A 17,793-nucleotide genomic window follows, 5' to 3' on the forward strand; every position below is an offset into this window, starting at 1 on the left:
AATGCCCTTCATGCCCAATGTAGGATTTTTCAATAGAGTCACCGCTAGGTCAAACTTCTGGAATTCCCTTCCTAAGAGCATATGGGTCAACATACAGCACATGGACCATAGTGGTTCAAGAAGGCAGCTTGCCATCACCTTCTCAAGAGAAATCAGAGACAGGCAATACATACATACAGTCCCTACAGTGTAGAAACAGGCCCTTTGGCCCAACAAGTCCACACCGACCCTCATAAAAATGCTGGTCAGCCAGTGACACCCATACCCCATGAGTGAATAAAAACAAAATGCATGGTTGTGCTACTTGTGGCATCTTGCTGTGCAATAAGATCACGGTACCCAAACTTTTTGAAGTGATTTTGTTTGAGGGACAAATATTGGTTCAGGACATTAGAGGGGAAGGGGCGGAATTATACTCTTCTTCAGATGGTATCGTGGGATCTTTAACATCCATCTGAGAGAAACTTTGGTTTAACATCCCAGTCTATAGCCTGTATGCTTCATGTTATATTACTCACCCATGGCAGCAATGAGAAGATTAGTCCTGATTACAACCGTCCCTGCTCAATGCTCTGCACTATGATTTGAAGTATGATGATACAATGGCTATAAAGGGTGTATTTTGTCCTAGTTTTGTTTTGTGAAGTGAGGTTGCGACAAAGGTGATGAGAAGTCTGTTCCAAGCCAAAAAAGTAAACAGCTTATGATGCCTTGGGATTTTTTTTCTATTGGAACAATAGAAGCAGCATAAATGGGTGGAGTCAGCTCCTATAGAACCAGGGTTTTGGTTTAGCTTTCAACAGTTGTTGGGGTTTTGAAGTCACCATATATTTCTTGCTGCTTTAGCAAAACACTTGAGTTCTCTCTCTCTCCACCAGAATTTTCTCTTGATGTACTTTCCTCCTGTACTGGAGAAATATTACATGTGAGACAATCTATTTTACAGAATATACCTTTACCAAGAGGGTGTTTATGGGATGTAACTATATTGGAATAGTTGCTGTTTAGTAGATCTAGAATAAAGTGTGCTTTGCTTAAAGTCGAATAGTGTAACCAATTGAATTACATCTGAAACACAGCACCTTACACTTGCCTTTAAATAAGAAAAAGTTAGGGTCTGCGCTAGTCTCTTGATGTATTTGAAGGAGGTTTGGTCTGGCTCATAACAGAAGCCAGGTCCTTTCACATAATTAGAGTGCAAGGAGGGTGACTTCTGTGGGGTATCAAACTGATTCATAAAACCTGGGCCATGACCTCTTTTTCTGTGCTGTAGACTGGCTGTAACTGGTTTAGTTTCAAATATGAATGTTGGTTTATTAATGTTGCCCTGCTAAATTTCCACTGATGGGAGATTAGGGCTGCAATTCCAATTGCGCATACTTGCCTGGATATCATCATATGACTTCCTGTCACTAGTACAGTCAAAAAACCCTTCTTCCCTCCATGTCTATATTCTTATGCCCATTGAGTCATCTTTTCTCAACTCTCATTGTGGAAAAGGCAAACAAGGACACTGACAATTGTCTTGCTATCCATTATTCAAAAAGATGGCAACTTTTTCATCAAGATGCATCAGGCTTTCAGTCCAAACACTTTCACGATGAGGCAGAGAAAAAAAAAGCCCTGTATTCTGGGCCTCACTGCATGGGATATCCTGCTCCATCTGTTCAATTTAAGACCCACGAGTGAACCAGAGACAACATTATTCACCAAATGAAGGACAGTTGGCTATAAATGAATAAAAACGTTGGAAGAGATTGTGTTGGTAATGCCCTTGTGCGCTCTCTTCTGGGCTGCTACAGTAGTTTTGCCTCTGAAATGTACCTATAGTTCCAGGAAATTCCAGGCCAACTTCTGAAGGTCAAGACAGCTCGGTCTTTGTAAATTTTCAGGTATCAGTGAAGTTGCCCAGCCTACCTCGCGGGTGGGGGAGGGACATCCTGAATAAGACCTTCTCAATTCTCCCGTACGCCCCACCCCAAAAGTTGATTTTCCTTTAAAACGATTCATTGTAGCCACGCACATGTCATTGTCTGCAACTTGTACTTGCAAACATAGCAACGACCTTTAATGCAGTTAAATATGCTGTGTACCTCAAACAGACGCCATACACAGGGCTGATAAACTCTTTCTCTCTCTCGATTGTTTCCAGCGATAAATAGAGCCCTCCTTTAGGTTAATGATTACATACATACATGTTGGACAGAAGTCCCGGTTTCAAATTACTTCTGGCTTCTCGGACGTGCACGCCTTCATCAACGTGCGCGCTTACATACAACCCTTCTCCTCCTCCCGGTCTCCCTCAACCCAACCCCTTGTTGAACGTGTGATTTTCTCCGAGCGGGCTCACAGGGACCCCTCCTGTTTATTCCCTGGTCGGATCAGACAGACAGAGAGAGAAACGAAAAGAGCTTCTAAAAGAAGGACGGAACATACTGTAAGGAGATTGCAGAGAGCGAATTGCGTGCATCTGGAAATCGAGAGACAACAGGGGAAACAAAATCAGCTTCCAAAATGAATCCATCTTGCGCCAGATGTAACAAGATTGTCTACCCGACTGAAAAAGTCAACTGCCTGGACAAGGTGAGTCAGAATCGACACGATGCTTGAAGGTTCTCGGGGCTCTTCCCGATCATTGTAACTCGTCAATTACATTGTTGCCATCTGTAACCCGTTAGTTACATTGTAACTCGTCAATTACATTGTTGGCGATTGTAACTCGTTCGTTACAGTGTTGCAAACCCTAGTTTCAATTTCCGCTTCTTTCTTTTTCTCCTATTTGGTACATTTTGTAACATTCACCGTTGAAGGCGCCAAGGAGGCGGAAGAATATCACTCTCCTCTCTCCCGAACCACCGAATCTACATGTTTCTCTTCAGTTGGACCCAGGGAAACGACTTATTCGGATTTTTAAAATTAGTTTACGTTTCTTGAGATTTTTTTAGAAAAAACTGTCTGCTTGGATGGCTCATTTTTTCCCCAAATTTTGTCGTCGTCGCTTTGTTTCTCGAAAGGCTTCAAAATCTTAGTTAACAATTAGAAACAAATGGTTCAGTGACTGATTTTGTTTCCTGGAAATTTAAACCTATGTCGGTCAGTGGTAAGGTTTGGAAAAGTTGAGTGCATTTTGCTGGAGATAAGGTTGTTTTAAAGGGCGTGGATCGATTGATCACATTCCACTTTCAAAACTAGAGCTGGAGCTGTTTAATTAGAAAGCATGGACTGATTCCACGCCACCCCCCCATTTTCTTCACTATTCTTCTCTATTCTTGTCCACACATGACCGCCCCCGCAAATTTTCTTTCAGCAATTTTCAGAACGGCCATTCTTGAACAACTGAGTTTTCAACTTTCGATTCATTCTCCCTGTAACTCCCAGAAGTTTTCACTTGGCTAGATTAGGAATCAAGAGATATACAATCATCCCTTGTGACACCTGTTGTGATATTGTTATTGGACAGAATATTCATAAATAGCATGCCATTTTTTGAGAACATTAACTTTTTTTAAAGAAAGAAGGAGAAGCAATGTCAATTGAGAAACATAAATTGTTGCTGACTTGGATTACAAAGGAATCTCTTGTAAACTCCGATGAATGGCCGTCTTGAAAGGAAATAACTTATTTACGAAGTCCCCTCATCCTATCAGATCAATGCTGCTGCTGCTGTCTGGGGACAGGTTGGTAGACATTAGGAATGCTCCTCTGATGCTGCTTGGCCTGCTGTGTTCATCCAGCTCTACACCTTGTTATCTCAGATTCTCCAGCGTCAGCAGTTCCTACTGTGTATGAACTACAGGAATATTCAACTGCGGAGTGTGCTGCACAGTGTGTATCAATGTGCTGACTAGCTGTGGAAATTATTGCAAAACAAAATACTGTGGTTGCTGGGAACCTGAAATAAATTGCAGGACATACTTTGACCATTTTTGATGCACAATTATCATCTTGATCTATTCATGTTGTTTCCGTGCCCACTCTCTCTGCTGCTGACCAGCTGAGCTTTTCGAGCTGTTTTACATGTAGATGATGACAATTGAACATGAACCAGCAGAGATCAACGAAAGCATCTGGGGACTCAATCCCTTAATTGAATTTTCCCATTTTTCTACATACATGCTTGAGATCATGTGGCCTGTTGTACCACAGTCATCTTCACTGAGCTCAACTAATTCAGACGTGAAGTAAACTGCACTCCTCTCCAAATAGCTGGACTTCATTTTCTCCCCCTTGGTTCAGGAACTTCCTACCTTTATCTGTGACACCACCCACACCCTCCACCTCCTCCAGAACTTCTAATTCCCCAGTCCCAACACCTCATTTTTACCATGGACTCCCAGTCCCCATACACCTGCATTCCCCATGGCCTAAAGGCCTTCCGCTTCTTCCTGTCCCACAGGCCCAACCAGTCCCCCTCCATCGACACCCTCATTTGCCTAGCCGAACCCATCCTCAACATCTTCTCTTTTGATTTCTCCCACTTCCTACAGACAAAAAAGGTGGCCTTGGGTACCTGCATGGACCCAAGCTATGCCTGCCTCTTTGTAGGTTACGTGGAACAATCCCTCTTCTGTACCCACACAGACCCTAAACCCCACCTCTTCCTCCGTCACATTCATGACTGTATCGGCGCCGCCTCTTGCTCTCATGAGGAGCTCGAACAGTTCATCCACTTCACCAACAGCTTCCAACCCAACCTCAAGTTCACCTGGACCATCTCCAACGCATCCCTCACCTTCCTGGACCCCTCTGTCTCCATCTCAGGCAACCACCTAGAAACCGATATCCATTTCAAGCCCACTGACTCCCACAGCTACCTAGGATATACCTCCTCCCACTCACCTTCCTGCAAAAATTCCATCCCCTATTCCCAATTCTTTTGCCTCTGCCACATCTGCTCCCAGGATGAGGCATTCCACTCCCGCACATCTCCAGATGTCCTCCTTTTTCAAGGACCACAAGTACAACACCCCACCCCCCTCCTCACCCCCCACAGTGGTCAAGAACGCCCTCGACCGTGTCTCCCGCAACTCATCCCTCACAGCCTGATCCCGCAATAACTGCCAAAACAGAATCCCCCTCGTCCTCGCATATCACCCCACCAGCCTCCAGATCTAACGCATCATCCTCCGACACTTCCACCATCTACAATCCAACCCCACCAGCAAAGACATTTTTCCATCCCTACCCTTGTCTGCTTTCCGGAAGGACCACTTTCTCTGTGACTCCCTTGTCAGCTCCACACTCCCCTGCAACCGCAGGAAGTGCTCCACTTGCCCCCAAACCTCCTCCCTCACCCCCATCCCAGACCCCAAGAAGAATTTCCACATCAAGCAGATGTTCATGTGCACATCTGCCAATGTGGTATACTGCATCCGCTGTACCAATTGTGGCCTTCTCTACATTGGGGAAACGAAGCGGAGGCTTGGGGACCGCTTTGCAGAACACCTCCGCTCTGTTCACAATAAACAACTGCACCTCCCAGTCGCGAACCATTTCCACTCCCCCTCCCATTCCTCAGACGACATGTCCATCATGGGCATCCTGCAGTGCCACAATGATGCCACCCGAAGTTTGCAGGAACAGCAACTCATATTCTGCTTGGGAACCCTGCAGCCCAATGGTATCAATGTGGACTTCACCAGCTTCAAAATCTCCCCTTTCCCCCACTGCATCCCAAAACCAGCCCAGCTCGTCCCTGCCTTCCTAAACTGTTCTTCCTCTCATCTTTCCCCTCCTCCCACCTCAAGCTGCACCCCCATTTCCCACCTACTAACCTCATCCCGCCCCCTCGTCCTGTCCGTCCTTCCCGGACTGACTTATCCCCTCCCCACCTCCCCAACTACATTCACCTTTACTGGCTCCATCCCCGCCTCTTTGACTGGTCTGTCTCCCTTCACCTATCTTCTCCTCTATCCATCTTTGAACCGCCTCCCCCCTACCCCGCCCGATTTACTTGAGAACCCTCTTTCTCCCCCCGCCCCCGACTTTTCTGATGAAGGGTCTAGGCTGAAATGTCAGCTTTTGTGCTCCTCCGATGCTGCTTGGCCTGCTGTGTTCACGCAGCTCCGCACTTTGTTATCTAAGTAAATCTGATGTCTTCCTGCTGACATGGCTAATTAACCACATTTTATATTTGCTCACGGTGCCATTGTGAGAAGTGTTGTCACTTCTCTTTACAATAGAGTGAGGCACACAACTATGCGACTTTAGAATATTAGCTACCTTTGATTAGTTGACTTCTCAAACTGATGGCTGTGGTGATTCTGACCTTGGGAGTACCAGATTTGATTGGACTAGATTTCACAGTCAGTGGTGACGCTATCGTTGCAATTGCTGATTGTGAGGTGAACTGCTCAAAACTAACGTGGACTTTCTTTTTCCCATCATCTATTTCAATCTCGGGCCAATAGAGGTGATATCAGCAAGCCTGGTTGGAGGGATAACAAGTCGGGAAGTTAAAAATTGTTTATCTTTCACTTTTTAAAATTTTCAGATAGGGAAACTTGCATTTATATAGCACCTTTTGTGGCTGCCATATGTCTCTAAATGCTTCACTGCCAACTTTTGACTAAATTTTTGTGGTCACTGTCATGTCAGGAAAGAGCGAGCCGATTTTCACTCGCTTCGAAATCCCACAAATGGCAAAGAAATAATGATGACATACTCTGTTTCTGGTTGAGGGATAAATAATGGTTAGGCTCCCAGGTGTAACTCCCATACATTTAACTTCATTATCACTGAGGCAGTGCTGTACAACCAAAGATCTTTGGGACAGATAGCAAACTAAAGCCTTCAATTGCAAATATAAGAAAATTCCAGTAAGTATCAAAGGTTAGAATGGGAGTTACACCTGTTCATCCAGCTCCACACTTTGTTATCCAAGTAAATAGTGTCAACAGTGGCTTTTCTACCACTGTCTTTGAGAAATGAACTCTCAATATTGTGACTTGGATGTGCATTTGTTAGAAACTGAGCCATGGTTGACAGTAAAATAAATTAATTGTGTTTAGAAGCTAAGATATCAACATAAGCTTTCAAACATGTTATAAATATGTGGATGTTTAATTTAACAGAGAAATTGATATTCTATAAGTGCAAAATTAGCTTTAAGTGGCCAGTGAAGGATCTTTTGCAGTGATAATGAAGTTAATACACCATGAAACACTCAGGTACACTTCATTCAACAAGGTGTAAAATTTTCCAGGGTTTTAACAATGAGACTAACGGTGTAGCACTCAAAGTTCACATGAATTCAGAGATTTTGAAGGAAGAAATGCTGGAAAGAGCACTTGGGTGTTGCGTAACAATGAGTCTGGACTTAATTTGTGATGTTCCACCTCCCAGTTTGAATAGCCCACTCTCTGGGAAAGATTCATCTGTCCTTGTTATGGATGATGTCTTGGATGTGGTCATTAGAGAGTGGTTTGTGTCTCTGGAATCATATCCTAGTGTGAGATTACTCTCCTCAAGTTACAAGTAAGGACTTTTGCTGGAATTTGACGGGCAAAGAATTTGTATGTCACCCTGAAGGTGATGATTATTTGCCTTTTGGAAAAGTTGTTGCTGTTCTGTGTGCGGGAAACAGGGGCCAATGGGTGCACAGTAAGATCCCATAAACAGGAATGCTATTAAATGTTTTAAGTATAAATATTGGGTAGGAAGACAAGCCTACACTCTGCTTCCCACCCCCCACCCCCCTTACAGGTGTTATGGGACGTTTTGAAATCACCTGTGAAAACTGGGAGGACTTTGGCTTTACTCTCATCTGAATGAGGTCTCTTCTGACAGTGCTGTGTTTCTTCAGGACTGTATCGATATATCAATCTAGCTCATTGGTTGAGATCTTGAATGATGTTTGAAAGCACAAACATCTGACATTGTGCTACCACTGATCCATCGCTGCATGTGGCTGTACAACAGGCAGAAACATGTGAACATGTAGGCGCTGGTGGATGTCAGATTGCAGCAGAGAATAAAGCCATGGTTTTGACTCTGTGCCCAGAAACTTGGTTGGAAGGTTTGTATGCTTCAATTATTCGTATCATCAAAAGATGAAGTCTGCTATGGGCTTCAGAGAGCGCATTTTGCATTGGAACGTAGGACTTAGGGGCAAGAGAAGACATTTTGATTCTTCAAACCAGCACTGGCCTTCGATAAGATCACCCTTGTGTCCTCAACTCCATTCTCCCTTGTTACCTTAACTGTGAAGAAAAGGAATGTTTTACTCAGGTGTTGCCCAGTACGTTGACGGTATCAACTTTTTATAGTTTTTTAAAAAATTGACCTGTTCAGGCATATTAAGACGCATCTGAAATGTGAAGCCAGGTCTTTCGGCCTAGAGGTTCAGACACTAGCACTGCACTACAAGTGCCCTTCTCACCTTTTGTATTCTTGAGATTACTTCACACACTTTCTCTCAAAGTTTCAAGATTTATACTGGATTATAGCTATTGTTAGACCTCAGGAACATCACCAAGTTGGTTGGTTTTCAGTGTGTTGTCAGCTATTTGCCTTCAAGAGTAATTACTTCAGCCAATTTTCCAAGAAACTGCAATAGAATTATCGAGGAAATTTGCGATTGCTTTTTGACAGCCTCAGGATACTGCTAAGCACCTGACAGGAGGTCACTGATTCATGAATGAGGGTGATGAGGTGGCTCAGTGGTTAACACTGCTGTCTGTCAGTACCAGGAGTCTGGGTTCAATGATTCCCTCGGGCAACTGTCTGTGTGGAATTTGCACTTTCTCCCTGTGTCTGCGTGGGTTTCCTCCAGGTGCTCCAGTTTCCTCCCACAGTCCAAAGATGTGCAGGCTGGGAGGATTGGCCATGCTAAATTGTCTGCAGTGTTCAGGGATGCGTTGATTACATGGGTTATAGGGGGATGGTTCTAGGTGGGATGCTCTGAGGGTCGGTGTGGACTTGTTGGGCCTAAAGGCCTCTCTCCACGCTGTAGGGATTCTATGATTCTGTGAGACACAATTTCTTTCAGAGGTGTAATTTTGAAGATGTGTTGTTCCACACTGTGTTCCAACTTGCGTACAGAATAACTTGCAAAGGAACTCAAGAACAGAATCCATTTGCCACTCAGGGATTGCCTGTACCGATAATGATACACCTTTTATGAGGTACAGTCACTGTTGCGATGTAGGAAAGGCAGCTACAGATTAGCATGCAGCAGGCCACTGTAGAAAGCAATGTGATAATGACCACATCATTCATTAAACAGCATGCTGGGTAGACAATGACCTGGTGGTATTACTGCTAGACTATTAATCCAGAAACACAACTAATGTTCTCAGGACCTGGGTTCAAATCCCACCATGACAAATAGTGGAATTTGAATTCAAATAAATGAATAAGTCTGGATTTAAGAATCTACTGATCTCTATGAAATCATTTCCACTTGTCAGAAAAACCCACCCAGTTCACTGATTCCCTTCAGGGATTGAAATCTGCCATCCTCACCTGGTCCAACCTACATGTGACTCCAGACCCACAGCAAGGTGGTTGACTCTCAGTTACCCTCTGAAAAAGCCCATCAAGCCATTTGATTTTACCAATCGTAAGAAAGTCTCCAAGAAATAAAACCAAATTGACCACTTGGCACCACCCGAGGTAACAGAAACAGCCTTGTCGACTCTGCAAAGCCCTCCTCAGTGACATGCAGGGTCTAGTGCCAAAATTGGGAGGGCCATCTCACAGATTAGTCGAGCAATGGCGTGACATAATCGTATTCCGGGAATCATACCTTACAATATCCCAGACACCGCCATCACCGTCCCTGGATATGGCCTGAACCAATGGCAGGGCAGACACTGCAGAGTTGGTGGTGGCACACTGGTGTGCGGCTGGGAGGGTGTTGCCCTGGGAGTCCCCAACATTGTCTCTGGACCCCAAGACGTCTCATGACTTCAGGTTAAACATGGGCAAGGAAATCTCTTGTTGATTACCACTTACTGTCATCCTTTGCTGATGAATTGGTTACCCTCTATGTTGAACAACACCGAAATCCCCCAGAATACATTTTGTGCCTTTGCTATCCTCAATATTCATCACCAGGGATGGCTTGGCAGCAGTGCTACAGATCGAGCCAATCAGGTCCTAAAGGACCTAGCTGCTAGGCTGGGTCTGCAGTAGGTGATGAGGGAACCAACAAGAGGAAAAACATAGCTGACCTCAACCTTACCAATAGTAGTTGCATCTGTCCATGACAGTATTGGTAAGAGCGACCACCGCACAGTCCCTGAGAGATCAAGTCCCACACTCACATTGAGAATACCCTCCATCATGTTGTGTGGCATATCACCGTGCTAAATGGAACAGACTTTGAACAGATCTAGCAACTCGAGACTGGGCATCCATGAGGCGCTGTGGGTATTCAACAGCAATAGAATTGTATTCCAGCATAATCTGTAACCTCATGGCCAGGCATATTCCTCACTCAACCATTACCATCGAGCCAGGGGATCAATCCTGGTTCAATGGAGAGTGCAGGACAGCATGCTAGGAGCAGCACCAGGCACACCTGAAGATGTGATGTCAACCTGGTGAAGCTTCCAAACAGTGATGAACAGCATACAGAGCTAAGTGATCCTACAACCAATGGATCAGATCTAAGCTCTGCAGTCCTGCCACATCCAGTTATGACTGGTGTGGACAATTAAACAACTCCTTGTAGGAGAAGGCTCCACAAACATCCACAGCCTACATGATTGAAGGGCCCAGCCCATCAGTGCAAAAGATAAGGCTGAAGCTTTTGCAGTAATCTTCAGCCAAAATCATAGCACTCCCAACAGTGTGCAAACAGGTTATTCAGCCCAACAAGTCCACACTGCCCTTCCAAAGAGTATCCCACCTCGACTCATTCCCCTATCCCTGCATTTCTCCAAGTCTAACCCAACTAACCAAAACATCCCTGGACACTAAGGGCATTTAGCATGGCCAATCCACCTAACCTGCACATCTTTGGACTGTGGGAGGAAACTGGGGAGCATGGAGGAAACCCACGCAGATACAGGGGAGAATGTGTAGACTCCACATAGACAGTTGCCTCAAGCCAGATTTGAACACAGGCCCCTGGCGTTGTGTGGCAACAGTGCTAACCACTGAGCTAACGTACCAGTGCCAAGTGGGTGATCAGTCTCAGCCTCCGCCAGTGATCCCCAGCATTACAGATACCAGTCTTCAACCAGTTCAATTCACTCCACGTGATATCAAGAAACAGTTGGAGACACTGGATACTGCAAATGCAATGGGCCCTAATGACATTCCAGCAATAGTATGCTACTCCAGAACCTTCTGCTCCCCTAGCCAAGCTGTTCCAGTACAGTTACAACACTGGCATCTACCCGACAATGTGGAAAATTGCCTAAGTATGTCCTGTACACAAAAAGCAGGACAAACCCAACCTGACCCATCAGCCCATTCCTGATGATCTGAAAGGTGTCATCAACAGTGCTATTGAGCAGCACCTGCTCAGTGATGCCCAGTTTGGGTTCTGCCAGAGCCACTCAGCTCCTGACCTTGTTACAGCCTTGGCTCAAACATGGACAAAAGAGCTGAATTCCAGAAGTGAGGTGAGAGTGACAGCCCTTGACATCAACCAAGTGTGGCATCAAGGGGCCCTATCAAAACCTGAATCAATGGCTGTTGGAACAAACTCTCCAGTGGTTTGAGACATTCCTGACACACAGGAAGTAGCTGTGAGTGTTGGAGGTCAGTCATCTCAGCTCCAAGACACCTCTACAGGAGTTCCTCAGGGTAGTGTCCTCGGCACAAGCATGTTCAGCTGCTTCATCAATGACCTTCCCTCCATCATAAGGTCAGAAGTGGGATAATCACTGCACAATATTCAGCACCATTAATGACTCCTCAGACACTGAAGCAGTCTGTGTTCAAATGCAAAAAGATCTTGGGCTGACAAGTGGCAAGTAACATTCGCTCCACACAAGTGCTGGGCTATGACCATCACAAATAAGAGACCATCTAACCAACGCCCCTTGACTTTCAATGGTGTTACCATTACTAAACCCCCACTATCAACCCCTAGGCGTTACTATTGACCAGAAACTCAGCTGGACTCACCACATAAACACAGTGGCTATTAGAGCAGATCAGAAGCTAGGAATATTGCGGTGAGTAAATCACCACCTGACTCTCCAAAGCCTGTCCGCCATCTACACGGCCCATGTCAGGAGTGTGATGGAATACTCCCCACTTGCTTGGAAGAATGCAGCCCCAACAACACTGAAGAAACTTGACACCGTCCAGGACCAAACAGCCCACTTGACTGGCACTGCATTCACAAGCATCCACTCCCTCCACCACTACTGCTCAAGGGCAGAAGTATGTTCTATCTACAAGATGCAGAAATTCAAAGATGCTCAGACAGCGCTTTGCAAACCCATGACCACTTCCATCTAGAAGGATGAGGGCAGCAGATATATGGGAACACCACAGCCTTCAAGGTTCCCTCCAAGCCACTCACCATCCTGACTTGGAAGAATGATGATGTTCCTTCACTGTCACTGGGTCAAAATCTTGGAATTCCCTCCCTAATGGCATTGTGGGTCAACCCACAGCAGGTGGGTGGCAGCTCACTACCAGCTTCTCAAGGGCAACTGGGGACAGTCAATAAATGCAGGGCCCAGCTAGTGAAGCTCACGTAACAAAAATGAATATTAAAAAGAAACACTGGAGAAGTCCCTGGTCTTATTTAATGATTCAGTATAATACATGAAAAGTAGCATCTCTGTTAGCGTAATCCCTCTATATAGTATTAAAGTGCCACCTGGCTGTACAAGTTGAAGTCTCTGGAATGAACTTGAACCTATGACTTCCTGATTCAGCAGAAAGAAATACAAGTAATAAGGTTAGCTAATTTTTCTTACTCATTCTTGAATCTCAGCTATCACTGTGTGTGACACTCCTGCCTCTGTGACAAACAATGTGGGTTCCATACCCATCTAATTGCTAGATTGTACTGAGTTGTCTGTAATCTAGGCTGGTACTCTAGCATGTTTCTGAAGATACTGTTGTATTGCTAATAAGATGTAAAGATGCCAGTGGCCTTTCCAAAAAGTGTTGGTTAATTCTGAAGAAGTTTCAACCTTCAACCATTGTTACAAATATCAAAAGAAATGGCCATCTACGTTGATGTCTGAAATGGTTGCTTAATTTGTGCACTTAGCATTTTCAATTAACTAATTACATCTGTGTCTGATGCTGAATGGTGGAGTAGACTCAATAGGCTGAAGGAGTAGAATTAGCCAAATGCCTTGTTGTCTGTGTGAAGCCATTGAAGGAGTAGTGATATAATGGTACAGGCACTGCAGTCCAGAACCCCAGTCTAATGCTCTGGTGTTCAAATCCCTCATCTCTGGTGGAATTTGAGTGAAGAAAGGAAAACCAGGATTAAAAATGAGTTCTCATGGTGACAATGCACAGTGGTTACATGATCATAAAAACCCAACTTCAGGGAAGGAAATCTGCCTACTTTACATGTGAGTGAGAGTCTAGATCCCAGTGATATGATTGACTCTTAATGGCTCTCTGGGCAATTAGGGATGGGTAGTAAATGCTGTTCTAGCTGGCAATGCCCACACCCCATGAATGTTATTAGGGTGAGTGAATAATTAAAAACAATTGAAATATGAAGATGTCATAAAACAGTTGAAGGTACAATGTGTATGTGGTATTGTAACATTTAGGCATGGTAAAATGTAATAATGCAGGTGCAGCAAGTTCTAAGAAGGCAAATAGAATTCTGCTACTTGAGGATTGGAATTTAAAAATTGAAATGGTGTTGTGAGACCACTCGTTGGAGTACTGTGTACGATTTGATCTCTGTTTTTAAAAAGGATGCCGTGGCTTTGGAGGTGGTTCAGGAGATTCACTAGCCTGATTCCAGATAAAGTCGTCAACATTCAGAATAGCTAAACAGGTTGTTATGTATTCATTAGCATTTAGAGGAAAGAGTTATCGATGTTATTGAAACCTACACGATTGTGAGGAGGCTGACAGAGGTAGATGCTGAGATGTTTCAACTAGGGGATGTGGTTGCAGAATAAGGGGACGTTTATTCTCCAGTTGAGATGTAGCAGAATTTCTGCTTCCAGAAGTCTGTGAACGTCTGGCATTCTCTACCCCAGACGGTTTGAAGGAGGTTGTTAAATTTTTGAAATAAGAGAATTGAGCAGTGGTGTTTTTTCTTTCATAAAAAAGAGTGTTGAGCCCTGGGACAGATCAGCCATGATTTTATAGAAAGGCTGCACAGGCTTGAGAGGATTAGGCCATGCAGCCTCCTCTCTTTCTTTTTGCTTAACCTATTTTGATAAACAACCTGTTCAGAGATGCTATTACATACCCCTGGAGCAGGTGTATCTTGAACCTTGACCTTGACCCTCCATGTGTAGGGATACTAACACTGTGCCACAAAGGGGGGGGGGGGCGGTGGTGGAGGGGGGTGTCCCTCTTTGCTCTTATCTCAAACAGCTACTCAAACCTGTGCACGTTTGCTCAACACGATGGCTTGGTGTAATGAATATCGAAACCTCGACTAGTGTTGTTAACATACTGATCTGGTTGTCATTGCTATGTTATTTGTGAAATTATTCCCTGCCCAAATGAGCTGCCAATTTCCTACATGTAGCAGTGGATGGATTTCAAAATACTTCTCTGACTGGAAAGCACCTTGGGGCACTCTCTCATCATGAAAGCTGATTTGGAAATGCAAGATTTTTTTTTCTTTCAATCTTGTTTGGGGAAAGAAAAATTGCCGCAGATTTATTTCGAGTGCAAAATGCTGCCTCTGTTCTCGAGCCATTAAAACATTGGAGTAAGGACCTACCACACGCTGCTATAATTGCAATTCAGAATTTGTGTGGACAGTAATTAACAAAAAGTCATGCACAAATTGGAGGGTTGCATAGTGGGCCTGATTAGCTCAAAGGCAATTACTCCAGCTGAATGAAGTTAAATCAGACAGGGGAAAAAGCTTGGTTATCTAGAGGCCCTTCCAACTCAGTAGCTAGATCAAGGCGTTTCATTAGTTTGTGTTTGGGTAATGATTGGCTGATGTGGTGAGCTCACTGCAAAATCTCCTTTTCCTCTAGAACAGTCTGTAGCATAGCCTAACACGTTCGGAGCTGGAAATAAATAACTGGTGGTTTAGGTAAATTACCACAAGTTATTAAGAAATTTCACAGACAAACAAATACTGAAACAATTGTTTACATTTTATTACATGTAGCAACCAAAATGAGACTTCTCAAGTAAACTGGTTTACCTTCGCAATTCAAGTTGGCTAATACCTGATTTAATGGCTGAATTTAGCTGTGATTCCAACCTAGTGCGTCTGTCATTTGGACGTGTCCAGTAATCGATCCTTGCGCAGTGCTGTTCTCTGAAGTTCTGCTCCCGAGGCATCCTGGTGTTGAATTCTTATATGAATTTCTTTCCTTCAAGTTTGAGGTGTGACATTATTGATGATCTTTTTAGATTCTTTCATCCAAAATGTTGCAACCTCGCAGCTTGCCGACTTATCAGAAGTAGCTTCCCTGTTCCTTTTTACATTTTTGGCATTGACTGTCTTTTTGAGGACACAGGTTTCCTGTGATTAACTCCTTTTATTCTTCTGCAGGGAAATCAGTTGCCTTTGTGGCTTAAGGCAGCCGTTTATGAAACAGTTGTGAACACAGATTTGTTTGTGTAGCTTCAACTTCTTTTCCCAGACATGGCGAGTTGCTTTGGTTTCCTGTATAATTTTTTTTTTTCCCCTGTCCCTCTATAGTTGATTCCAGACAGATGCATTGATGCTTCTTTCAATCTATGAACAGTTATTAAAATTCTGAAGTTGACTGTCACACAGGCCAATCGATATTTCTGAACACTTTGGGCCTGGATCTATTGTCAAACCTACTTTGCATGAATGGCAATGATTATTTAACACCAATAAAGGACAGAGAATTGGGTTGTATTGTGAATTACAGTAAGGATTTGATTTACTTTATTGGAGGAGAAAACAAAACTGGAAGCAGAAAATAACTAAATAACTTTTGGTACATCTATGAAATAGAAACATTAAAAAAAAGGAACATGAGTAGGCCATTCAGCCTTCTGAGCCTGCTCCGCTTTTCATTATGTTCACAGCAAATCATCCAAATCAAACCCCTGTTTCTGCTTTCTTCCTATAACCTTTGATTCCTTTAGCCCTAAGAGCTATATCAAATTTCTCCTCAAACGTTCAGTGCTTTGGCCTCGACCATTTTCTGTGGCTGGGAATTCCACAGACTCAACACACTCTCTCTGGGTGAAGAAATTTCTCCTCGTCTCAGTCCTGAACAGCTAAGACTGCATCCTTACACCGTGACCCTGATCCTATACTCTTTAATCATCGGGAATATCCTTCTTGTCATTCCCAGGATGTCCCAAGTGCTTCATAGCTAATGAGTGAATTTGAAAAGTGTAGTTATTGTTCTAAATCTTTTATTCACCCATGGGCATTGCTGGCTGGGCCAGCACTTATTGCCAATCCCTAGGTGTCCTTGAGAAGGTGGTGGCAAGCTGCTTCTTGAACCGCTAAAGTCCATGCTCTGTAGGTTGACGTGTTCCCTGAGTTTATTTTAAACCAAGATAGGCTCTTGATTAGTGAGAAGATCAAGGGTTACGTGGAAGAGGGGGAAAGCAATGTTCCTTCTTGTGTTTGAATACTTGCATTGATCGGTGCTGAAAATTGTTGAGAAACATATAAGCCATGATCTGTTGATGGACCAGATTCGATTTGGCCAATCTGGGCAAGTGGGGAGCATTCTATCCTGATTTATGCATTGTAGATAGTGGACAGGCTTTGGGCAGTCAGGAGGTGAGTTACTCATTGCAGGATTCCTAGTCTCTGATCTACCCTGTAGCTGCTGTATTTATATGGTAAGTCCACTTAAATTTCTGGCCATTGGTAATCTCCAGGATGTTGTAATGAAGAAAAATGTGACATCCAAGATCCTATTAGCAACAATGTAAATGACCTGTAGCTAATGCCAAAGTCAGGTCATTGAGGAATTGATTTGTATTTGAAGCGTGATTGATATCAGTGAGGATTATAATGGATGAATGCTATGATAATTGGATTTTTAGATATTTAGTAGATTAGGTGAAGAATTGCTTAGTTTTGGGCATGTATTCGGAGACAGTGGGTATTAATTGCAACACTGGATGCAAAGAGAAGGGAGAGATTTGGGTGGGTCGAAGCATTGGGGTTTTTAAATTCAGAGATACAGAGTCGTGCATAGAATGAATCTCAGCAAGCAGTGATGAGGCTGTTGGAATTTTGCCAGTAATATGAGGTGAAAACTTGGGAAATAATAACAGCAAAAGAGACAAGCTAGTCTGACCAACAGGGCACAGTTAAGTAACAGCTAATTGCTTCTATGTGGAAAGACCATTTTTAACAACAGGTTGCACCCTATTTCTGGTAAATAACCTGATATTATGTTAGCAACAGCAGCCCTGAAGTAGCTTATTTTTGGGTGGAAGCTGGTGTTGAAGGGAGACAATTGCTTTCTTGCCTTCCTACTTCCAAGTACTAACTCCAAGCCTTTCCATGATCTCAAATGATCACTGGACTGTGCAGATCGCAAACATTCTGACCCAGAGAGGAGTGATCAACAGGCACTACTCGGAGTTATTCCTGGATAACGTTTAGGGTCCATACCACCAGAATTAGTCTTGCTAAACTTGGAATTTCCTGCTCTATACTACTCCTCTTGTTGATAAATTTCCAGGCACAGCTGTGAGAAA

At 43.8% G+C, this 17,793-nt stretch overlaps 1 protein-coding gene across 1 annotated transcript in view; it reads left to right on the top strand.

The window, feature by feature from the left end:
• Positions 1-2,239: 2,239 nt before the first annotated feature.
• Positions 2,240-17,793, top strand: part of lasp1 (LIM and SH3 protein 1) — a 170,723-nt gene continuing 155,169 nt past the window's right edge. The window contains exon 1 of the mRNA XM_048560575.2: positions 2,240-2,583. Coding sequence (XP_048416532.1) covers positions 2,515-2,583 — 69 coding nt within the window. The 5' untranslated portion in view covers positions 2,240-2,514. The remainder of the gene's footprint in view (positions 2,584-17,793) is intronic.

Source organism: Stegostoma tigrinum, chromosome 31 (assembly GCF_030684315.1).
Source record: "Stegostoma tigrinum isolate sSteTig4 chromosome 31, sSteTig4.hap1, whole genome shotgun sequence".
NCBI lineage: Eukaryota > Metazoa > Chordata > Chondrichthyes > Orectolobiformes > Stegostomatidae > Stegostoma > Stegostoma tigrinum.